The sequence below is a fragment of the Rattus norvegicus genome, chromosome 9, assembly GCF_021556685.1.
Source record: "Rattus norvegicus strain SHRSP/BbbUtx chromosome 9, alternate assembly SHRSP_T2T, whole genome shotgun sequence".
NCBI lineage: Eukaryota > Metazoa > Chordata > Mammalia > Rodentia > Muridae > Rattus > Rattus norvegicus.
In genome coordinates, this window is record NC_141542.1 from 109,264,898 (window position 1) to 109,290,256 (window position 25,359).

Sequence of the window (25,359 nt, forward strand, 5' to 3'; positions counted from 1 at the left end):
ATTAAGTCATATCAGGAAGCTGAGGGCAAAAATAGATGCAAGAAATTAATCATTACTTTGCCCAGCTGTAGAAGGGAGGCTCTTTAGCTAGTGCTAGTTGGGCTGCCACTGTTCTTGTTCCCTGAAAATCCACAGCTCAGCTATTAACTGTGTGCCTTGCTGAACTTTAAATTGTTCCTCAAGATGATTTTCTATTCAAAGCCACTAGCAAAAACATCTTAACCTCACTAACAGTCTCCACCTCCAAACCCTTTCCAAGGGTGGTGGGGATTACTAACAGACAACAGTCTACATCTCCTAAGGCCTTTCTGAATCATTAATCTGCTCCAGCAGCAATGCTTGACAGAGATCAATCACTATTATTGTGAGTGCCATTGGCACTGCCCAGTGAGAGGCTCAAGGCCCCTGTAGGATTTTCATACAACCCATAGATTGGGTGGGATATGACAACAAGCAGAGCTATGCTCCACAGCGCATGCTGTCTTGAGGACGTGTAGTCCTAGTCCTCAGGCCTCTCCCTCTCTGAGGCACAGCCATCTTAGTTGTGCTAATGGGTGGGCAGGCTGCATTCCCTGAGATCTAAAGCTCTTTTGCTGTGCCTTTTGCATGGCCCTCAACATTATTATAAGTAGGTGCTGTGAAAGCAAATTTTCCTTATCCTACTCTTGCAAGGGGATGGTCAAAAGGCAGTCTTTTCCATCAGTCGCTATCATAAGCCATGCCTTGGGTGATAAAGAAGGTAAAGGAATCCAGGCTATAACATACCCATTGGCTGGGTTACTCTGTTCGCTGCTCTGAAGTCTATCAACACTGCCCATTTCCCCAATTTCTTTTTTATAACAAATACAGGGGAATTCTATGGGCTCATGAACTCTTCTATCTGTTGAGCCTCCAGCCACTCTTGTACCGGCTGCTCAAATGCCTTTACTTTTTCCTGAGAGTCATTGCTCTACTGACATAGGCTTGTTAGTCAACCATTTTAAGGGCAGAATCATTGGTATAATTTCAGCAGCACTCCCATCCCCTTATAACTTTGGAAACTAAATCCCTGTTGTGTCCTGGTTTTGGACAACCTACACAGTTCATAGTTATTCTGGGTGACATTTTTCAATACCTTCCCCCAAAGCATCTTCCATTTCACCCCTTATTTTAGGATTTGTCTCTGCTATGAAGGGAATATTAATCTGAGTTCCCCACTGCTCTAATAGATCTTATCCCCATTAATTTATAGTTATATCAGCTACGTAAGGCCTTAACTTTCCTATTTGACCTTAACCCATTACCCACTTTATTTTATCCAAGATAATTTTCCAGTTTCTAGAAACAAAGTATAAGTCCAGAATGTAGCCATTCTGAATTCCAGGATTTTCGTGAAATGGTATTTATATTTGGTGGATATATTTAATGTATCCACTAAACCTTTTTATTTAAATGTCATTCATTTGCAACTGATCATTAACAGCAACTGAGCCATCCTGTCCGTGTTAACTTGCATATCTCTTTATTCATTGATGACACAGGGAAACAGTAACAGCTGAGCAAGCCTGTGTTAAAATGCATCTCTCTTTTTACATAAGTCACTGTTTTAATTTCTCCTTTGAGATCTTCATCTATAATTCCTGGATATACAATGAATCCTTGGGAAGCCAAACTGTTCCTTGCCAAGGCCATTTCTTCTGTGCCTAGGGCAGAGGACCTCACAATCCAGTAGTTATTTTACAATAAAGAGTTTTGGAGGGTAGTCTAAGATGTTTTCTATGGCCAAGTCTAGAGCCACACTGCCTGCAGTACGTGTATGAGAGCAGCAATACTCACTTAGTGAAGTTTTTCTGTCTGCTGTTATGTACTGAGTGACGAAAGGCAGGCAGCTCATACTTTTTGCTGCAAGACCTCCATTTCCCTTTCTAATGGCAAGACATTGGATGCCTATCTTTCCTGGACCTACCCTCAATGGTCCCCTGGCAACCCTTGTCACATTGCCTGCACATCCCATCCCTAGAAGCCTAGGCCTTCTTTCTGGATCACATTTAGAAAACCATTTCCTTTAGAGAGCCTTGTTCACAATTTTGTTACAAATTACTATATTTCTCACAATTAAATCTCTGGGCATTTGAGGTCTGAAACCTTGAGTGACTTGGTCACAGTCTCTTTACAAATGATCATATTCTCTACAGTTAAAGCACTGTGTGTTTTAAGATCTAAAACCTTTAGCTATGGCTTGCCCAATTATGGTATTATACACACTAGAACCATTATCAGTTGTCTCCCTGACCCACTCCTCTGTAGGTCCCGCCCTTGCATTAATGGCCTAGTAACCTTCATGCATTCCATATTTGCACCTTCAGGTGCCAAGGTCTTCATTAGCACCAGTCTCATTTCAGGATCTGATATAGCTTTATTCACAGCTGCAACTAATATTTCTGAAAAGTCAGTGAACGCTTCCCCTGAACCTTGTATAATTTTTGTAAAGGATGTGGACTTTGTCCCAAGCTCTTAAGCTGCCAAAGAAATAGTTCTGTGATTCCTTCTTCAAATTGAGCCTGTTCTTCTATGTCAGCATGCCAACCTTCACCTGTCACCTGGCCCGTCCCTGTATTAATTCCTCTCATTCTGTTGTGCTGTTCCAAAATCCCTGGCTTCTTGACCATCCTGCCTTCCCATTTCTTTGACTTGACTGCCCTCTGACATAGTTCCTCCGCCTCTTTCTACCTGGAGAACCTGCTCTCTGCTTCAGCCATCGGGAATGAACCTATCTGTTCTCCTTGTTCGCATCTTTGATGTTTTTCAAGTTTGTCTGCCTTACTCTCTGTTTCTCCAGCTGCACAGCCAGCTCTGTTTCTTTTTCAGGAGAAAGGAATGGCCTTGCTTTCCCATTTCTTCCATGTTTTGATTCCCAAGCTTCTCCGTTTCTGTGTTTTTCTCTAGTTGCTCAGCCTGTCTTTCAACATGTTTTATAAACAAAATATCCTGAAATGAAGAAAGGGAGAAAAAAACACAACAGCAGCCTCAGCAAACACCCCATCAGCTTTTTGAAGGGAAGTATCTATCTCTCCTTTTCTGCCTTTCCTAAGGCACTTGAAGGCAAACCTTCCATTCTGCCTTGCCCCATGTTGGCCACCACTTGCAAAATGGATGTTTTAGAACAGTAACAAGTTCTCTTAATTCCCTGCCAGCCCTCTTCCCAGTTTCCAACCCAGCCCCTTCAAATGTTTCTCCCAACCATTCCTCCCTCAGTTCCCCATCAGTCTGCTTAAACAGTTCCTTCTCCCAGTGTCCCCAATATTAGCAGCTCCAAGCTGTAACAACTGTTACAGCCTATCTGCTCAGCTCAACTTCTCCTGGCTCAGCTATCTCCTAACAATGTCTTCTCCACCAACTGCCTTCTCTTCTCTCTCTGCTACTCCCTTCCCTTCAGCCTCAGCTGGCTGTTTATATCCTGTCCTGTTCCCAGAAACCCAAGAGGCAGCCAACACTGAAGGTCATAGGGTCAAGCAATTCTAACAGCTAAGGCTTTTTAAAGGGCTAGTTAACTAGGAATTAAAGATCCTTTAAAGGCCTAGGTGAACAAGATAACTCACACTACAGGACCCAGTGTGTCCATGATGCAAAGTAGCAGTGGTCAAGTCCATCCACATAGCCAGCATGTCGGTAGTGATAGGACAAAACCCTGCAGCTGTCCCCTGTAGTGCAAGGCTGTCATCAAGCAGCTTCTGTCCTGACCATTAAGTCCACCACTAACAACATGCTCTGCTTCTAAGTTCCCAAAGTCTCAATATTTTATATAAGCCACTATCAATATTTGAAGAATAACAACAGAATTACACAGTAACAAGACTGTCTATGTGCAATGTTCTGCACCGCATAATCTTTTAATCCATCAGGTAATGGTGTGCAACTTTTTATATGGCAGAGGCATTGTCCGAGCTGGCATAGATTAGAATGCACTGTTTTCATTAGCATTTGTATTTTATTTAGCACAGGCGACCAAGGAATGGGCACTAGCACATCCAGGAATGTGCTGTGAGAACTTGTAGATGTGTTGATTACATCACTGTCATCATTATTGACGTGCCCCATGACCCCACTCTTTCTGATGGCTTTAGTGCACAGGTGTATTTCCATTTTGTCATGCAGTCTCCGATGTTCTACCTGAGTAATGATTATATTGTATCATCCACACTGTGGTCATGACAACACAACAATGTGCACACGCATGTTCTTAACTCTTACATGTTGATGTGCCAGCTGATGTTGATAAGTACTGTATATCCTCAAGGTACACTTGTTCCTGCAGCCCTGGAACACAGCAAGTCCATCACTACAACAGTTACTTCACAGTCAGCGTTAGTATTCAGTAGGTATACCGGTCTGTTCCCGAGTCCGTGGAATTGCATCTGCCCTGGTCTCACTTGGCTCTTGTCTTAGGACAACACTGTCACCTTTCCCATGCAGTAGCTAATGCCACTAGCAGTGGTCCACTAGTGCACAGGCTGTGTCATTTGGATGAAAGCACATGTATTCACTGTGCAACGAAGTGGAGCCGGGACTTCTTTATGCATTTGGACTTGTGCTTTAAAGAGACACTTGTGTTGTCTGTTTTGTGGTACTTATAAAACTTGTTCTCCATTGAAATTACCATTTATACATTTACAGATATGTACTGACAATTTTTAATTGTTTATTCAATAAAATGAGGAAATTTACTATGAATTTTTAAATGGGCTTTTTAGCTTTCTTTCCCTCTAAAGAATTTTGATTTATATAGGTTGCAGATCATTTCGCAATTAAGTTAACCCTTGAAATAGGTGCCTTCTTGTATAACCCTTCACCAATGTCTCTTCCATTGGCTCCTGAGCAGCAAGCAGCACAGTGGTGCTTACATAGGTTGGCTCACTGTAGCTGCAGTAACGATGGTAATGACATCGTATCAGAGGCCAGTAGTCCGGGTGACAGCTTGATTTTTCTTTTCTTAGCTTTTTCTCTTCTCTTTTCTGGTTCATTCCGTCTTCTCCTATATGTAGCTTGTTCTCTCTCTGCAGCCTGTTTCTATAACTGTTCCCAGTATAACTGCCCACCTCACTGCACTGCCTCTCCAGTAGCTTCCCTTATCCTCTCTTCTCAAAGAGAGTTGAGCATATTCTAGTCTGTCAAATCTTTCTATGAGTCATCACTTTGTCTGCCACTCAGACATCACTTTCAACACCAATGCTTCCTTCTACACACAAACTTTACTGTTTGGGATTAAAGGTGTGTACCCAGGGCATGTCTGTATTCCAGCCAGAGGGATTAAAGTGTGTGCTTAGAGCCAAGCCAGAACTAGAAACATATTTTTTCAGTCAACAACACAATCTTGAGGTTCACAGAGTGACCAAACATTGGGCAGCAGGGTTTTTGTTTCTGTATGCCTTCACACCAGAAGAGCACCCAGGTCCCATTACAGGCGGTTGTGAGCCACCATGTGGTTGCTGGGAATTGAACTCAAGACCTCTAGAAGAGCAGTCAATGCTCTTAACCTCTGAACCATCTCTCCAGACCTTGTTGGTTTTTTGTTTGCTTTTGGTTTTGGTTTTGGTTTTTATAGTCCTGGGGCTAGAATTTAGAACTTCATCACACATGTTAGGTAAATGTCCTACAACTAAGCTATACCCCTAAACCCAACACAAAATAAATCAGTTTTATTAAAACAAAAATAACCAACTCCTATTCCACCTGTCCATGTACAAAAGTAAACCGCACAGCCTGGGAAGTATCTTACCTTGACTCTCCCCCTCCTCCTCTCCTCCTCTCCTCCCTCCTCTCCCTCCTCCCCCTCCTCCTCTTCTGCTGTCCCCTGGGTGCACTTACCAGGCATTCATCCATGTCTCATTGGGAATTCTGACCTTGTACAAGGTAATCCTATGATCACCCATTCTTTGCTCATTCAGATAATGAGTCTCAAGTGAAGTCATACACGTGGGCCTGTTCTTGTCCGTGGCCAGTTTGTAACTGATCCCCTTCTTCTCAAGTGGAGCCTGCCTTCAGCTTAATCTGTTGCCTCAGTCTGATTCTGTGACAGCCTGAAGGAAGATCCAGCTACTTCAGTGGTTATGCAGCTTCATCAGTTTCCCTTCAGGTCCCATCTCCTTGTAAGACTGTGGCGAGCAAAGTATTTAGTAGTTCAGAGCCACACACACCATCACAGTTACCTCACTAAAACACCAGGAGGTTGACACTGGGGCTGTGAAGTTCCAAGTTGATTTGGCAGTTGATGGCCGTTCCCAAATCCTGGTAGTAGGCCTGTCACACCTACACAGAGAGGAGGAGAGCATGGTGTGCTTCCTGAGGAGACCATGGAGCTGGACTAATATCTGCTGGGTGCCTGAGGGTGCTGTGAGGAGGAGCCAAAAGCTGACTCTGAGCCGTCAGACTGGTGGGCTGACACAGAGTTCTCTCTGCACTGTTGAATCATGAAGCCAAAGTGACTACCAGGGAAGAATGGCTTTGTCCTCTTTATTTCCTTATCAAGATAGGGAGGTGAGCTATTAACTTGTTTTTAAACCAGTTCTGTATGTAAACGTGAGTCATGAATTAGTCTAGTAGCAAAGCCAGAAACAATGTGTGCTAACTCATCAAACGCACCTTTGCCCGTTCCCATTAAACAGTCAGTCTGTGGGCTGGTTTTCTTTCTGAAATTAGCAATCTACTATTCAAGCCAGAGTTTCTCATCCTTGTGCCTCTTACTCTCAAATTAACCTTCAACTTGACCTTCAAGTTAAGTTGACCTTCAGTTTTGCTACATCTGAGTTGACATGTTCCTTTACTGTTAGACAAACATGTTCAAGAGTGTTTTATTAAAGAATTTTTAAAAAGAGAGCATAAAGGTATGAAATAAAAGTTGATTTTCTTTCCCCTCTAAATGTGAAGTTCTTTTTCATCATCCTCCATCTCTAGTTAGATGAACAGAAACAGCTTCTTGAAGGAAAACGTGAAGGTAAGAAGTATAAGACTGCATTTTCGATAACATTTCAAGAATTATCAGATGTATTTTGAGAAGTTTTAAGGAATAATCCACTTATAAAAAATGCCCACTGTTGAGAGTTTGAAGTAAGTGTTAAGAGTCAGGTGAAGGCAGGTTTGGAACTTGCAGCTCTGAGGATAAATGCCACTCCCTACCCGCAGCCCACGTAGTTGGAGCTGCCCTTGAACACATGGAGGGTTTTAGGGAAACGTGGCTGCTTGCCATGCCTCTCCATCTCAAGGAACAGAAGAATCCCTTATCCACAGCTGAAAGACTGATCTTCACACAACAGCAGGAAAGCTGAACATTGTCTGGGGCATATGCACCAAGAACTAGAGGCAAAGGACGTATAGGGGCTCCTGTGGCTCTGAGCTATGCCATTCACTCTCGCCGCTTCTGATTAGAGGACAAATACTTAAGATTGATTCTTTAGTGAAATGTTGATTAAGGTGGCATGTTCTATAGCACCTAAAACTTGGCGTGTGGTACTTTAAGAGTTCTTAAAACCTCGTTTAGCCGTGCATTCAAATGTGCCCATTACACCCATAATTCCAGTACTCAGGAAATGGATGCAGATCAGGGAGTTCTGAGGACACCTGAGCTACATCTGGAGCCTGTCTGCAAAACAGTGTCTTAACGTTGAGGCAGATTTTAACAGAAGAACTTCTAGGGTAATTGCCTTTATGTCAGGAAAACACTGAGTTGCAAAACCTGAATGGCATTGACTTCATGCTTTGTCACGTCTGGAAAGCACCCTGACTAGCCACCCCACCACATTCATTCATTCATCATTCATTCTCTCTCTCTCTCTCTCTCTCTCTCTCTCTCTCTCTCTCTCTCTCTCTCTCTCTCTGACACACACACACACACACACACACACACACACTATGCTATATACAATGGGGGTATCCAGCTGAAAGCATGTTTCAGGGACAGATGGCTGCTGTTCTAATAGATCTTAGAGGACACACCACAGCTGCCACATTTAGAAGAGTCACATGTTTATTGCCAATTAATTGATAAAGTATCTCCTCATAGAGTGCTGATGACGGTAGTAGTAGTGGCCGTGTGCCTGTGCACGCGCACACACGTGTGCGTGCGTGTGGGTGTGGGTGTGCATGTGTGTGTGTGTTTGCTGGAGGTTTGAAGATTTTGTAAGTGCTGGATAAGTAATCTAGTAATTCCAAGACCCAGATTACTTAACATTATTCTATTATAAAATAGAAAAAGTTTACAGTGAAATCAAGTAGTAGTTTTAAGTGCCATAGAACCAAAAGCAGTTTGCACTAAACCTCATACCTCCCTAAGTAGCATCTTCCTTCTCTGTAGGGTACTTGCTAAAGTCTGTTTGTTGGCAGTCGCATCTCCTGCCTTAATGGCTATTCCCCTTACACTGGCTGTTCACTGAGTACCAATCCTATTGGCATCCTAGAAGTGCACCATTTCTGCATGTTCTGCCCCTCCTGCTACTAAAAACTAATATCTAATTTAGTGGCAACCCTTTTTAAAAGATTTATTTTTATTTCATGTATGAGCATTTTATCTGCATGTGTATGTGCACACTACTGCATGCACACTTGGTGCCCGCAGAGGTCAAAAGAGGGCATCAGCTCCACAGAAACTGGTGCTACAGATGGTTGAGAGCCACCATGTCATTGCTGGGAACCAAACCTGGGTCCTCTGGAAGAGCCAAAAGCGCACAAACCATCCTTCCTGCCTCTGTGGTAACCGTTTTTATTTTGTCTGGTTTGGTTTGGGGGCGGGAGGCACTACTTGGTTTTATTTTGAGGCAGGGCCTTGCTGTGCAGTGCAGCTGGCTTACCAAGAGCTAAGGCTACAGGCTGGCCCATACTCTGTGTATACTTTTGTATTCCAGAAACTTTCTGGTCAGTCCACTAGAACTTGCTCTGGACTTCATATCTTCGAGAATGATGCTGTGGGAAACACTGGGACTTCGACATGTTTATAATTGAATGTAAAACATCATGGCTGTTGTCATTTTAAAGAGTACAGTTGTGATATGTGATTTATTCATAAGTTCTAGTTTTTCTCTGAATTTTAATCTTATAAAAGGAACTAATTATGGACTTACCAGTCACAAAAATTTTAGAGTGTAAAACTTAAATAGTACATCTTTGGGATGTAGTCAACATAAAAAATAACCCCCTCTTGAGGACAGAACATTGAGGTCAGCTCCACTTTGAGTCCCATAAAAGAGATAAAGATTGAACATCTTGGTGGCAGGTTTAAGTTTATAATCATTAATGTTTTTTAGCCTGTTTCAACTAAATGTGTAATAAAACAAAATTTAATAAACTGGTTGTTAAACTTTCATATAGCAACATTGTCTAGGTTTTCTATGTCATTGTTTTCTCCTGCCTTAAAATATGACTTATGAAATACTCCACAGCAGAGTTCTATCCGAATGCTGTCAGAACATCAGCAGGCGGGGTCCTTGCAGATCTCTGACTTTGTCAATGTGAAAATAAGGACCTCCTCTGCTCCAGCTTGCTGCACCTAGTCTGCCCTACCCAGAGGACTGTGCCAGTCCAGGGAGTGGGTGCTCTGCTCCATGCTATCTGCTCTCATTTAGGAGCTGCAAGTTAAATAGCCAAGGTTTGGTCTTATAAACGAGTCACTAAAGAGGACCTCACTTGAGGACTGTTAACCACAGACTGTGAGAATCGTCCTTTGGAAGCATCGCTCTTGAGGTCTGGTGGTAGAACATCCTCACAGCCAGGGGTACACAGCAGGTACTTAGTAATCACAGAGACAGGGGTACACAGCAGGTACTTAGTAATCACAGAGACAGGGGTACACAGCAGGTACTTAGTAATCACAGAGACAGGGGTGCACAGCAGGTACTTAATAATCACAGAGACAGGGGTACACAGCAGGTACTTAACAGAGATGGGTACACAGCAGGTACTTAATAATCACAGAGACAGGGGTACACAGCAGGTACTTAATAATCACAGAGACAGGGGTACACAGCAGGTACTTAACAGAGATGGGTACACAGCAGGTACTTAATAATCACAGAGACAGGGGTACACAGCAGGTACTTAGTAATCACAGAGACAGGGAGGGGTACACAGCAGGTACTTAGTAATCACAGAGACAGGGAGGGGTACACAGGAGGTACTTAGTAATCACAGAGACAGGGAGGGGTACACAGCAGGTACTTAGTAATCACAGAGACGGTGGTCGTGTCAGTGTTTAAATACTTTTCACCTGGAAATGTAAGGTAAATTTTCATCTTTAATAGTTTCAAAGTAGCATTTAAATTTATCCTATTAATGCCATTTGGAATATGGTGCTGTAATCTGAGCATTTAAGATGTGGAGACAAGAGGATGTGGAGTTACATAGTGAGTTTGAGGCCTGAGCAGAAAGCCTGTCTTAATCAGAAGTCCCGTTTTAAATGTATTTTTAAATTCTGGTATTTAATAATTGTTGATTTCTGTAGAAAATATGAGAATCCTCTGCTAAGAAGTTAAGGAATTCCTTCCTTCTTTTTCTTTCTTTCTCCCTTCCTTTCTTTCTTTCCTCCTTCCTTTCTTCCTTCCTTCCTTTCTCTCTCTCTTTCTTTCTCTCTTTCTTTCTTTCTTTCTTTCTTTCTTTCTTTCTTTCTTTCTTTCTTTCTTTCTTTCTTTCAATTTGTGACATAATGTCACTGGGTAGTGCAGGCTAGCCTTAAATTCATGATCCTCCTGCCTCAGCCTCCTAAAGAAGTTCCATTGAATTATGCCTCATCATTAGTCTCTTAGGACATAGGCTAACATTTCTAGTCTACACAAAAGCAAGTGCTATTTTAAAAAGGAAAAGGGTTAAATTGTCGTTACTTTGATATGAAAAACCAATAGGAAAAAAACTTATTAGTGAAGAACTCAGCATCCAGAAGACAGAATTGTGACGTGGGCCTCAAATTAGGTGAGCACCTTGGTGACAGCACAGGTCTCTGCCATCCCTCCACAAAAGCCTACTGCTTCCTCGGTGTGGTCCCTACAAACACAACCCAGGCCATGAGGAGTCACACTGTGTGCTGCTCTCTGGAACAGGACAGATTAGCCATCACCATTTTCTTTTGTGTTGTGTCTGGGACTGCACGTGACACACTGCACACATTTTTCACAAAAGCTAATGGCAGCTCGAGGGTTATGGTCAGGCTGGCCCGAGGGAGGCCGGCCACAGCTGTTCTCATTTTCGCTCCACCTTACTTCATTCGTTTCCAGGCTTTTCTGTGGATAGTCCTCAGCCTTCTCCCTCCAGCCTGAAGAGCCGCCTGAGCCTGAGCCCTGAGCGTCAGGCCTCTCTGAGCACAGCTGAGCAGGGTTCGTCCCCTGTGCTAAGCCCTGTCCTCAGTGGCACTGGGACAGCCAGGATGGACAACCAAGAAGAGCAGAAACACAAGGTGGGCCACTCTCGAGACTACGTGCTGCTGGGGCCTGGTTTGCAAACGCTGAGGAGCCCCAGGGTGGGCAGGAAGAGACTGCTTAATACCCCATAAACCCCATATACTGGTCATCAGCAAAATCCCTGTCTGAGACACTTCTGTTACTCTTAGAACTTAAGGCTCCATTATACACACATTCTCTTGTTTGTATAATAGACCATTTTGGCACTCTGGGTTCAAAGTGTGAGGCTGGATCCTGAAAATAGGTGGGAAAGGCTATTCTCTGCAGGACCTCACTGCCTCTCCCTTGTTTTCCCCTCTACCCACGTCTTCCTCTCTCCTCGAGTACAGCTGAGTAACTTGGAGATTTGTTGCCAAAGGAAGGTTGGTTGGGACTCAGGAGGCTCTCAGATGGGACTTCATGGTGAGAAGGGGACCTGGCCAACTTTAGAGACTGTAATGCCTGAAGTGGGAGGTCCTGGACTTTTTGGCAGGACACAGGGGTTATGGCAGAAAGTTGGCACTGTTCATGTAAGTGAGGGCACATTTTGAATATGCAGTAGAGAATTACAGAGCAGAAGATCCCACTTACTCATAGATGCCAGGAATAGCCAGTTGTCTTAAGACAGAGACAGCCAACCTGGGACTATAGCTTTGGTGGCAATCAACAAAGGTTTGGGGAGAGAATAGATGCTGTTATTAGAAATGGAAATATTTATAAAAATAGAAAGCCATTATGTAATCTCTTAGAGGATGAACTAGGGGTTTTGAGCATCAGCCAGGTATATAATAGGGGCCCAGTAGGTGGAGCCTGTCACAGATAGGTGATCTTTTTATTTTCCTCCAAGACAAGGTTTCTCTGTAACCCTGGATGTCCTGGAACTCATTCTGGTAGACCAGGCTGACTCGAACTCAGAGATCAGCTTCCTGCCTCCCGGGTGCTGGGATTAAAGGCATGTACAATCACCATATCACTACCCAATGGATTTGAATTTTTAAAAACATTTTATGGCACAGAATACAATAAAATGTAGAGGGTTAGAAAAGTGTGTGAACTGCTCTGTTGGAGAAAAGGGCCATACTAAGAGAACAACAGGAAGATATCAAGGGTGGAGCAGGGACCAGGGCTGTCATATCACTGCCAGTCATTTGAGAAGAGCTGATGGGAGAAGTTGTGCATAGATTCTGGGGAGAGGACAGGACTTGGTTCTGAAAAATGCTGGCAGTATGGATTACCATGGTACATCTTTCTGATGGGTAAATGACACTAGAAATTCACAGCCACTATTTCCTGAGCTCCAAGCCGTATAAGAGGAGCACACCTGTGGTAGTTGATATGCTTGTTGGAAATGTGGCCTTTTGGCGTAGGTGTGGCCTTGTTGGAGGAAGTGTGTCACTGTAAGCATGGGCAGTGAGACTTTCCTCCTAGCCGCATGAAAGCCAGTCTTTCCTGTCTGCCTTTGGATCCAGATGTAGAGCTTTTGGCCCCTCCTCCTGCCCCATGTCAGCCTCAAGGCTGCCATGCTTCCACCTTGGTAATGAACTAAACTTCTGAACCTGTAAGCCAGCCCCAATTAAATGCTGTCCTTACAAGAGTTGCCTTGGTCATGGTGTCTCTTCACAGCAGTGGAAACCTTAAGATAACACCTTATTAGTCCTTTATTCTGAGAAAGAATATTGCATATTGTCTGGAACTAAATCACGGGCAGGGAAGATGTGGTCCCCAAACATGGGCCGACAGTGGGATCTCCTTGGCCACTTCTCCTTATGTGGCCTGTAGAGCATCAAAGGCTATTGTGGTGCAAACTCTTGTTCACCCTCTGGTGGCAACAGCTGATCTTTCAGAATCTGTTGCAGTCGTTATAACATTCACACCAGCACCAGCCATCACAGCGGACTTGTACAGAAGCCTCCTGAGGCTGCTGTCTGCCCCTCCAGCTCTGCTTGCATCCTGTGTACAAGCCTATCACGGTGCATTCACAGTGCATTCGCACTGCATCCTGTGTACAAGCCTATCACAGTGCATTCACATTGCATCCTGTGTACAAGCCTATCACAGTGCATTCACATTGCATTCGCACTGCATCCTGTGTACAAGCCTATCACAGTGCATTCACAGTGCATTCGCACTGCATCCTGTGTACAAGCCTATCAGTGCATTCACATTGCATTCGCACTGCATCCTGTGTACAAGCCTATCACAGTGCATTTGCATTGGCCCTGAAGCACCAGAGGGCAGACGGCTGGCTCTCATTCTCTTCTTACTATTCCACATTACTTTTTGTTCCTTGCCATTCCCACTGTCTGCTGCCCACTCTCTCACTCCGAGTGAGTTTGTGGCCTGATCACATTCCTCCTGGCCTTCAGCCCTTCCCACTTGATTCTCCATGACTGTTCTGCGGTGATTTGCAGCTCCTGGTGAACGTTGAGTGTTACATCTGCAAGGTAGACAGACACATCCCACTGTAGATTCAAGAGCTGCTTAGATAGGTCCATCTTAGGCCCTGTACTAGCAGACGTAAGGGAAGCTGCTGAAACTAAACCTGGAGTTGGACTGGCGTCCGCTCCCGTGTTCAGGAAGTCCAGCTCCGCACCTTGGCTTGGGCACACTCACAATATACACTGGGAGGGCTTTATGGTTTCGGTTTGGTGGTGTTGTTTTGTTACTTTTATGAGGAAAGTTTGGTTTTTTAATTACTTTTTTATGCTGAGTCATATCTCTAGCCTAATTTTAATTATTTTAATCACATACAAATACTTTTTTTCTATTTTACATTTATGGGTGTTTTACCTGTATGTATATATGTGTACCTGTGTGTATATATGTGTCCCTGTCTGCATATATGTGTACCTGTGTGTATATATGTGTCCCTGTGTGCATATATGTGTACCTGTGTGTATATGTGTGTACCTGTGTGTGTATATATATACCTGTGTGTGTATATGTGTACCTGTGTGTATATGTATACCTGTGTGTGTATATGTGTACCTGTGTGCATATATGTGTACCTGTGTGTATATGTGTATACCTGTGTGTATATGTATACCTGTGTGTTTATATATATACCTGTGTGTATATGTGTACCTGTGTGTATATATGTGTCCCTGTGTGCATATATGTGTCCCTGTGTGTATATGTATACCTGTGTGTGTATATGAGTACCTGTGTGTATCTGTGTGTACCATGTGCATGCTGTGCCCATAGAACCTGTCAGATTCTCCTAGGGCAGAGTCATAGGTGGTTGCATGACTGCATGTGGGTGCTGGAATTTAAACCTGGGTCTCTGGAAGAATATCCAGGGCTCTTAACCACTGAGCCATCTCTCCAGCCAGAATTACATACGTGCGTGTTTAAGCATACACTCATAGTTCTATATTTTTTAACCAGCTTCATTAATGGCAGTGGTAGAAAAACATAATTCCGCCACAAAACTAGTGATAAGTCTCAGTTTTGTTTACATATATTAATATTTGAATAAAAATTATTTTTCTAAAGAATAAGGTGCAATGTGGGGGAAATATTGAGAGACGGAAACCTCCAGGCTGGAGAGAGGGCTACACAGGTAGGAGTATCTGCTGCCCTTGAAGAGAACTTGATTCAGATGGTTCACAAGTCACTTAAAGCTGATCCAGTGACCTCTCCTGGCCTCTGCAGGCACTTGTACACATGTAGCACCCAACGAACATTCAGACATGACATACACAAATAAAACGACCCTTTGGTTCACAGTAAATCCCTGTAGGAATTATGGCAGGAATTGCCAAAAATTCTGTTAGCTTGAGCAGAACAGGTTATGAACAGGCTCGCCTGGATGTGAAAGGGCGACATGTCCCCGGAAATCATTCATGCTCTCTCTCTCTCTTTCAGCACACATCGGAAGACGAGGCCTATTTCATAGCCAAGGAGATTGTTGCCACAGAGCGAACCTACCTGAAGGACCTAGAAGTTATCACTGTGGTATGAAACCTTAGTCCTGATCTCTTTGATTTTTTTATTATGTTTTAGATATAAACACAGATGCTCCATCCTAAGAAATACCTTGGCAAACTTGAGACCTACATATGAAAATTCTGCTGAATATGTTTGCCTTATAGCATGATGTCTAAGTCACATTAGAAGGCTGATGTCTTGCCAGGCAGTGGTGATGAACACCTTTAATCCTAGCACTCAGGAGGCAGAGGCAAGAAGATCTCTGAGTTCAAGGCCAGCCTGGTCTACAGAGAAAGTTCCAGGACAGCCAGGGCCACACAAAGAAACCCTGCCTTAAAAAAACAAAGAAGGAATGCTAATGTCTTAAGGTTTCATGGAGCTGCATATTCAGATAGAATCTATCTGAAAGCTTTGATCTAGGATTGTTTTGTTTGTATTTCACAACTATATAGTCCACAAAGAGGACATGTGGAATGCTGATTTAAGCTGTCTTTACACACTGGAGAAACTTTGCTTGGTGTAGAGAGGTCACAAGCCCTCGGGAGCATGGCCTCTCAGCCCCCAGCTCAGCCTCTCACCATGCCGAACTCCTCCCATAGTGGTTCCGAAGTGTGGTGATCAAGGAGGAGGCCATGCCTGCAGCCCTGATGACCCTGCTTTTCTCCAACATTGATCCCATCTACGAGTTCCATCGAGGCTTCCTTCACGAGGTGGAACAGAGGCTGGCACTCTGGTAACAATGCTGTACATCTATGGGTCTACTTACTTGACTCCCTCCACACAGTGGCTCCCATACCCTGGACCTCTACTGCACACACTGGTGGCACCTTGGGATGAGGCCTATACAAGCAGTCTCTGAGCCCTGAACTCTCCTGGGTCCTACTCTTGACACCATCACTAGCCTCAGGAAATCCCTACCTCTGAAACAAATCAGGACAACAATAATTTCATTCAGGTGTATTTCAAAACTCCACTGGGGAAGATAAAATACATTAAATTTTATTTATCCTATTCCAGAAAAGAGCACGTTTTAAAAGAACAATCCATCTTCACCTGATTCCTATCATATTAGAAAATGCAGGAACTGTCACTGTCAATTTAAATTCTTTCCACCTCAAAACACACTGTTAGGTCAGTCATCGCCATAACCCAGCACTGGGAAGACAGAGACAGAGTCAGTGTGGGGCCAGCTGCAGCTGCAACCCTGTCTTTAAAAACAGTAGCTGACTAAAACAACCAGTTACCAACACAGCGTGCTGTTTCCTATGCGCTTTCCTGGTACTTATAAACCTTTGTGTATAAATCCAGGGAAGGGCCATCTAGCGGTGATCATCAACGGATTGGGGACATCCTCCTCAGGAACATGCGGCAGTTAAAGGTAAGACAGGTTAACTCAGGCCTAGCAGAAAAGCTGTGAGTGAAAACTCATCTCTGTTGTCGTCTCTGTTGTCCTCGGTACAGTGTCCCCCTCACATCAGCATTCCCAAGAACAAGTTCATCTTCTTCTCCACAGTGCGTTCCTCTCCAAAGAGGGTTCTCAGCACAGCATGCACCTGACCTGCCCACTCAGCACGACTGTCTGGAGAGTAAAATTCTTTTACATTGTCCCCTGAACAAGACTCTACATTTAATAGCAGTATTTTTTCCAGTGGTGTTCTCCTCAAATTGGTATTCTTCAAAACAGTCTCCCAATAACACAGTCCATCTCAGGGTTTTCCTGGAAGGGATTTCCTTCAGAGCAGGCTCCTCAGAACATGGTTCCCCTAGGAGACTACAACTCACAAGAGTATCTCCTCATTAACAAAGGCCTTCTCAGAGCAGGATCTCAGAGTGGAACAAGGTTCCACTCAGAACATCAGATCCCAGGACTAGACTTCACCTAAGACAGATGAGCTTAAAATAAAGGCCTCAGAAAAAAGAAACGAAAAAAGAGAATTTCCTTAAGAGTAGCTCTTCTCAGAGCAGGGCCTGTAAGAATGTGGCTTCAGGAGGGACTTGCTCAGTATAGCCTGCCTTTTACAACAGCTTTCTCTTCAAACCAGCACTCCTTAGAAGGTTTCCCTTCAGAATACTTTCCCCAAAGTCATATATCCCTAGAGCAGTCTTCCCACCTCAAAACATATATCCACAGAGTAGTGCTCTTGTAGAAGGGCAGATCCCTACACATGTGTCCTCAGAGTTATGGTCCCCCTTAGTGCAATGTTTCCAAAACAACATTCCCACACTAGAGAGACATCTCAGTGGTTAGTTAGAGCACTTGCAGTGCTTACAGAGGACCTGGGTTGGGTTCCCAAAACCCACAGTGTGTAACCCCAGATCTATCTGGTGCCCTCTTCTCAGAGGGCATGGTGGTGTACACATTTTTGTGTATGTTGGGGGAGGGGAGACAGGGTTCTCTATGTGTCCTTGACTGTCCTGGAACTCTCTGTATAGACCAGGCTGGCCTCAAACTCACAGAAATTTGCCTTCCTCTGCTGGGATTAAGGCATGTGCCACTACCACCCAGCTGGTGATGGATACTCTTAGTCCCTCCAGAGCCAGGGCTGTGTAGAGGAAACCCCTATCTCAAAAACATATTCAGGGCTATCCTGAGCTACACAATGAGGTCAGCCTGAGCTACATGACACCTTGTGTATTTTTTTAAGGGAGGAAGGAGATGTAAGGCTTTTCCCAAGAAAGGAGTCTCCTCAGAACAGCATTCCTTCAGTATGATTGCCTCTTCCTCCTCCAGATCATCGTCCCTCAGAAATGAGCTCAGAAGAGCATTTCCTGTTCACATTTCTCTCAGTGGGGTCTTCACAGCAGGTTCAGAAAACCTTTCCCCAGAGCAGTGTTTCTTTCAATACAGTTTCTTTTTTGTAAAGATCTATTTATTTATTTTATGTATGTGGGTACACCATTGCTTTCTTCACACACACCAGGAAAGGGCATCAAATCCTACCACAGATGGCTATGGGCCACCATGTGGTTGCTGGGGATTGAACTCAGGACCTCTGGAAGAGCAGTCAGTGCTCTTAACCACTGAGCCATCTCCCCAACTCTCAATATAATTTCTTAAAACAGGGTTTTTCTTCCAGAACAGGTTCTTCTTAGAGTATCATTTTCCTAAAACATTTTTTTAGACAGCTTACCCACCAGTGTCCCTCAGAATATCTTGTTCTAACATACTTATCCTTGGGACAGAATCCTCTAAACAGGGCTCCCATCAGAGCAGTCAGCCTCATAGCAACATTCTTCTTAGAGCAGAGATCCTCAGAACACGTTGTCAGCATGGCATCACCTTCAAATCAGGCTTTATCCAGGATGGAATTCTCAGAGCCAACACAGGGATCCCCTCAGAATAGTCTTCTCAGGACAGAATTTCCCAAAACATGGTTCTTCCCCCTCCCCAATGACCAAGTCAACATTAAGCATGGACAGAGACCAAAGCGGGGTAGTTCTTGCCAATGCTCAGTGTGTCCCTCAAGTGAGCTCTAGCTCCCCAGCCTCTGGGGTTCATTCTTTATCCATTAAATGCAGGAAAGGCTCATGGTCTCCCATCATACGAGATCAGTCAGCAATGGTTCTGGTGAACCAGCGGTCGGGCTGCTAGCCCCTGGAAATGGAATGTGGCGCACACTGGGGTGAAGTCTAAGACAGGGAAAGCTGGGGTCCTGTGGAAACAGTGCTCTGGCTTGTACATGCCACACTATGCATCCAGGTTAGGCCCTGTCAGCATTCCCAGCTACCACGTGAAGGCAGACACGTTGATGTCCCACCTACCCTACTACCTACCCTACTACCGTCTCTTCACCTAAACATTATCCTCCTGCCTCAATAGGAATTTACTAGCTACTTCCAAAGACACGATGAGGTCCTAACAGAACTGGAAAAGGCCACAAAACACTGTAAAAGGCTGGAGGCGGTCTACAAAGAGTTTGAGCTCCAGAAGGTTTGCTACCTGCCTCTCAACACGTTCCTGCTGAAGCCCGTCCAGAGGCTCGTGCACTACCGTCTGCTGCTAAACCGGCTGTGTACTCACTACTCACCTGAGCACGAGGACTACACTGACTGCCACGGTGAGTGAGTGTGCGCACACTGGGCCTTGCGCACACTGAGGGCTAAGGAGCGATAAAGCAGGGGCGGGAGGTATAAACTACACTGGCTCAACCCCAGTGGTCAGAACTGCCCATAGGTCTTTCCTCTTCTCTGCTGCTGCAGCAACCGGGTACCAGGCTGTACTCCTCCAGGACCTGTGCTTCTGTTCCCCAGGCAGAGTCTTCCTCAAGCTTTGATACCTACTTGGGGTGTGTCCTGCTGTCAGGACCACTCACAGCTGCCATGAGGGCACTGGGGGACGAGGAGTTCCCTGGAATGACCTGGGTTTTAAAGAAGCCTTGCTCTAAAACATACCAAACATTTTGGCCAAGTGGCCGACTGGAAGTTTCTGACATATATAAACTAGCATTTTTTGTTTGTTAAAGGGGCAAAAAGAATAAAGTCTAAATCTTGTTCATCTTCAAAAAGAATTTTTAGTTACAGCATAAATTTGCTACAGGAGGTTTCTGTCTACAAGTCATTGAAATTGCCATTAAACATATAATTGTAATCCTAGCTACTTAGGAAGTTGAGGCCGCAGGGTCACTGGGATCCCTGAAGCTGGAGTTGCAGGCAGTTGTGAGTTGACATGTGAGTGTGAAAACTAAATCCAGGTCCCCTGTAGGGCTCCCAACCCCCTCCCCCAGGCTAGCAGTGGCAGAACCAGGGCAAAGCAAATGCTCAGAATCTGCAGACTGGAATGCATGAGGCTCCTCTTCAGACTGACAGTACCACCCAGCTCTCCCTGATGTGTTCAGTGTGGGGCATATATCATTGTAAAGAATATGTTTATGATTTGTTGAGGATGCTGCTGCTGAGTGTCCCCCTCTTAATCTGCTTTTGTCTCTGAAAGCCAAAGGCAACCTGTGGGGACACTGCTGATCTGGACACCATGAACCCTGTCAGGGTGGGGCTGACAATAGGTGGGTCTTAGCCCAGCCTGGAGACCTTGTCAAGCTGCTGCTGCTGGAGGGGAGATCACAACTGAGAGGCACTGTAGTCAGCTAGAGAGAGGGTCCTGATAAGGGGGAACAGGGAGCTAGAGAGATGACTCGGTGGTTAAGAGCACTTTCCCTTGGAGAGGACGCAAGTTTGGCTCCCAGCATCCATGTTCAGGTGGCTCATGATCTCCTTTAACCCCGGCTGCAGAGGATCCGGTCCCCTTGTCTACCCCTTGTCTACACTCAAAAGTTTCTGCATTCAGATTTGCCCATAATCACAACACTCACACCTCACACATACACACACACACACACACACACACACACACACACACACACTCTCTCTCTCTCTCTCTCTCTCTCTCTCTCTCTCTCTCTCTCTCTCTCTCTCTCTCTCTCTCTCTCTCTTGAAAATAAAACTTCTTTTCAGAAAGGAGAGAGGTCCCTGTGAGTGGTCCCAGCAGGGAGTTGGGTCACTGAGCTGTGGGCCGTGCAGAGACAGGACTAGGTAGACAGCAGTCTGCAGCCAGCATAACCCTACTCCAGGCTCACGTCTGATTCTGTGTTTATCTTAGTAAGTCTCCTTCTGGTTTATTGACTTCCTATATTTGCTTCAACTATAGGTGAGCATCTCTTACAAGAAAGAAGTTAATTTCTTCAAATATTTAAGACATAACGATCTGATCTCCTTAAAGAACTAATAGTGCTAACCGAGCCTGGTGGGGCACGCTTTTAATCCCAGCACTTGGGAGGCTTAGGCATGAGGATCTCTGGTTTTGCTTGTCTACAAAGCAAGTTCCAGAATAGCCAGGGCTACACACAGAAACCCCATCTCAAGAAACAACATACACACACACACACACACACACACACACACACACACACACACACACACACCAAAAAATAAAGCAGCAAAAGAACTACTAGTGCTTTGCGTTCTGTACAGAGCCTGCTCTCCTCTCACCAGCCTGTGTCGGCTGGCGGACCACTCAGCTCAACAAAGCTAAGGCTACTTGGTGTCTGCAGGGGACTGCACTCAACATTTTGTGAATGCTGAATGCGCTGGGCCAAGGCCCTGTCAGGTCTCTGAAGTACCTCCAGTTAAAGCCACCCTGTAGAATACTAGCTCCTTCACAAGGCAGGGGGGTGGGAGTCCGGTCCTGTTCAGGTGTCTAAACTGAGGGTGAGGGCCTTGTCTACACAGAGGCACTGAAGGCCATCACAGAAGTGACCACTGAGCTCCAGCAGAGCCTTACCCGGCTGGAAAACCTACAGAAGCTGACAGAGCTGCAGCGAGACCTGGTTGGTGTAGAAAACCTCATCGCTCCTGGAAGGGTAAGTGGCCATACGTGGGGAAGAGTTTATGCCTGTTGTCTTTAATTGAATTTTATTAATGTAGCCTAAAGCTTACCTTTCTACAGTATACAATCGTGGTTCTTAGTGAACTCACCAAGTTATGTAGTCATCATTAACTAGGTACATTTTCATCACCGGAAAAAGAAACTCACAAGGGGGGCTGGAGAGATGGCTCAGTGGTTAAGAGCTCTGACTGCTCTTCCAGAGGTCCTGAGTTCAATTCCCAGCAATCACATGGTGGCTCACAACCATCTGTAATGAGGGATCCGGTGCCCTCTTCTGGTGTCTGAAGACAGCAACAGTGCACTTATATATAATAAATGAATAAATCTTTAAAAAAAAAAGAAAAGAACCCAGAGGGACTGGCAAGATGGCTCAACAGGGAGAGGCGTGGGTCTAGTTTATTCCTCAGATCCCACAAAGTGGCAGGAGAAAGCAAACCTGATGGATGTCTTCTGACCTCCACACACATACAGAATAACATGTACATTGAGCACACAAGCTACAGGTTGCTGTTCCCACCATGACCGTTGGCCCAGCTAGCACAGGACTGCTGCACTCTTGCTCATGGGAACCCTAATTATCTTTCAGGAGTTCATCCGTGAGGGCTGCCTTCACAAGCTCACCAAGAAGGGCCTGCAACAGAGGATGTTTTTTCTGGTATGTTTCCCACTGTACCCCACACTGCATCTCCAATCTGGGGAGGAATCAGTGGGCATAGTTCTGTCAGGACAGTTGTCCCCCTGACTACTACCTCAAGCCTAAGAAACTTCATCTCAGGTGGCAGCTCATAGTCACATGGGGACTCGAGGGACAGAAAACAGCTGCCTTGCCTGGCCTGGCACATTTGGTCCTGTCCCACATTCTGGGAGGACAAGCAGAGCCAACATAAAGATGGCTTGTAGAAATATGCTGGTGGCCCAGTGGCAGCCAGGGGGTCTCAATGCTAGCCTAGGAACATGGGAATAGAGGACCTAACCATGTGTCCTCATCTTCCCAGACTTTCTAAGTGCCCCAGACCTGATCCATGCAGCAAGGAGCTGACTGCGCCAGTCAGAGCTCCTGGCTGCTCCTACTAGCTAGGCCAGACTAGAGGGACTGGTGGCTGGCCCCCTGATTCTGCTGGCTCATGTGGCTACTACATACATCTGGTCAAAAAAGGATCAAAGGAGTGACTTTTTTCCCTAGAAATCGCCAATAATTTGCATAGATCTGGTAAAAATGTAACAGTTGTCTATAGTTCATCAGAGACTAACTATATTTACATTGAAACTTTGTCCCATGATTGTACAGTTTACTTATCTAAAAGGCTTCCCTCTCCCCAGTTCTCAGATATGTTGCTGTATACAAGCAAAAGTGTCACAGGGGCCAGTCAGTTCCGGATTCGTGGCTTCCTTCCACTCCGTGGCATGCTGGTGAGTGGCGTCAGGCTTACCTGAGGTCTGTCTTTAGGTGCTGGGCTGGACTTCTGCTCCACCTCTCCCATACAGTGGTAAGTATGTGGGGTTTTTCAGTGGTGATCAGGCCACATATTATGGAAATCTGTTGGACTCTTCCTGTTTGCCTCAGTTCCTCAAGGCTGTTGTTCTTCCTGAACTCCAGACTGCACCATGTTCAGTCAACGGGCAGCTTTCTGGCTTGGCCTGGACCCTTTAGACTCTAGCCCTGGTCTCTGTTAGCACCTGACAGCACACTTGCTTTCCCCTCAACTCAGAATCAGTTTTGTAGTCAGCTACTTTCCTATGCCATGTAGTTTAAAATCTCATCCAAAACCAACTGTCCCCCTGGACGACGACACAAGGCCTGTGTCACTGGACTGACTATGCTTGAGTCAGCGCTGCTGGGAGCCTATGTACCCACAAGATGTCTGACATGGGAGAGCCAGACATAATGGGACCTTAACATAATCTAGTTTCTCAACTTTGCCTTTGGGAGTGAAGGGAAGCCCTGATTAAGGGCTGTAGAAATGGCTCAGTGGTCTAGGAGTGCTCACTGCTCTTCCAGAGTTCAGTTCCTAGCACCCATGTCAGGCAGCTCACAACTGCCTGTAACTCAGGCACCAAGGGACTTAATGCCATCTATGGGTAACCACACACAGACACACAGACACACACATGAATAAAAATAAATCTGTAAGAAACAAAAGGGCCGCAAAGGCTCAGCATCTGAGTCCCGGCACACACATGGCAGCTAACAACCATCTGTGACTCTAATTCCAGGGGTCAACACCTCCTCTTGTCTCCACAGTACTACATGCATGTGATGCAGATCTACATGCAGGATCAACACCTCCTCTTGTCTCTACAGTACTACATGCATGTGATGCACAGATATACATGCAGGGTCAACACCGCCTCTTGTTTCCACAGTACTACATGCATGTGATGCACAGATATACATGCAGGATCAACACCCATATACATGAAATAAAAGAAATTCCAAATTCCGGATACAAAATTAAAACCCATTTAAAGTCACAGAGAGTTGGAAAGATCCTAGAGGCTGTCCTCCCTTCATGGAGAACTTGGGACCCTGCCTGAAACTTACTTGTCCTGGAGACATCCAAGGCAAGGGCAATGAAACATAGGTATGTTTCCATGGTTCCTGGCATCTCACTGCAGTGGTCATCTCCTCTCCTCCCATACTGCCCTTTGTTGATGGTATCTACTGCGGTAGCAACATGCTAGGTTCCTTTCTTCTTTTTTTTCCCCTTTGTTTTATGTTTTTTTTTCTTTTCCATCTCTTTTTTTCTTTTATTGGAGTTTTTTATTTACATTTCAAATGTTATTCCCTTTCCCAGTTTCCTGGACATAAGCCATATATCCCATCCTCCTCCCCTTCTTCTATAAGGGTGTTCCCCTTCCCATCCACCCTCCCTCCTGCTCCCCCTGCCTGACATTCCCCTGCACTGGGGGTCCACCCTTGGCAGAACCAAGGGCTTCTCCTTCCATTGGCGCCCAACAAGGCCATTCTCTGCTACATGTGCAGCTGGAGCCATGGGTCAGTCCATGTATAGTCTTTGGGTAGTGGTTTAGTCCCTGGGAGCTCTGGTTGGTTGGCATTGTTGTTTTTAAGGGGTTGCAAGCCCCTTCAGCTCCTTCAATCCTTTCTCCATTTCCTCCAACGGGGGTCTTGTTCTCAGTTCAATGGTTTACTGATAGTATTTGCCTCTGTATTTGACATGCTCTGGCTGTGTCTCTCAGGTGACATCTATATCCTATCAGCATGCCCTTCTTAGCTTCATTGATCTTACCTAGTTTTGGTGGCTGTATATATATTGGCCACATGTGGGGCAGACTCTGGCCATCCCTCAGTCTCTGCTCTAAACTTTGCCCCCATATCCCTTCCTATAAATATTTTTGTTCCCCCTTTTAAGGAGTAAAGCATCCACACTTTGGTCATCCTTCTTGAACTTCATGTGGTCTGTGGATTGTATCTAGGGTAATTCAAGCTTTTGGGCTAATATCCACTAATCAATGAGTGCATACAATGTATGTTTTTCTGTGATTGGGTTACCTCACTCAGGATGATATTTTCTAATTCAATCCATTTGCCTATGAATTTCATAAAGTCATTGTTTTTGATAGCTGAGTAATATTCCATTGTGTAGATGTACCACATTTTCTATATCCATTCCTCTGTCGAAGGACATCTGAGTTCTT

General features: G+C 45.0%; 1 protein-coding gene across 3 annotated transcripts in view; it reads left to right on the forward strand.

The window, feature by feature from the left end:
* Farp2 (FERM, ARH/RhoGEF and pleckstrin domain protein 2) overlaps positions 1–25,359 on the forward strand; it is a 108,161-nt gene that overhangs the window by 75,443 nt on the left and 7,359 nt on the right. For all 3 annotated transcript variants that reach the window (XM_087566513.1, XM_087566512.1, NM_001108233.2), the window contains 8 exon segments: positions 11,232–11,410; positions 15,261–15,350; positions 15,923–16,056; positions 16,632–16,701; positions 19,144–19,381; positions 21,546–21,676; positions 22,289–22,357; positions 23,023–23,112. In XM_087566513.1, coding sequence (XP_087422639.1) covers positions 11,232–11,410; positions 15,261–15,350; positions 15,923–16,056; positions 16,632–16,701; positions 19,144–19,381; positions 21,546–21,676; positions 22,289–22,357; positions 23,023–23,112 — 1,001 coding nt within the window.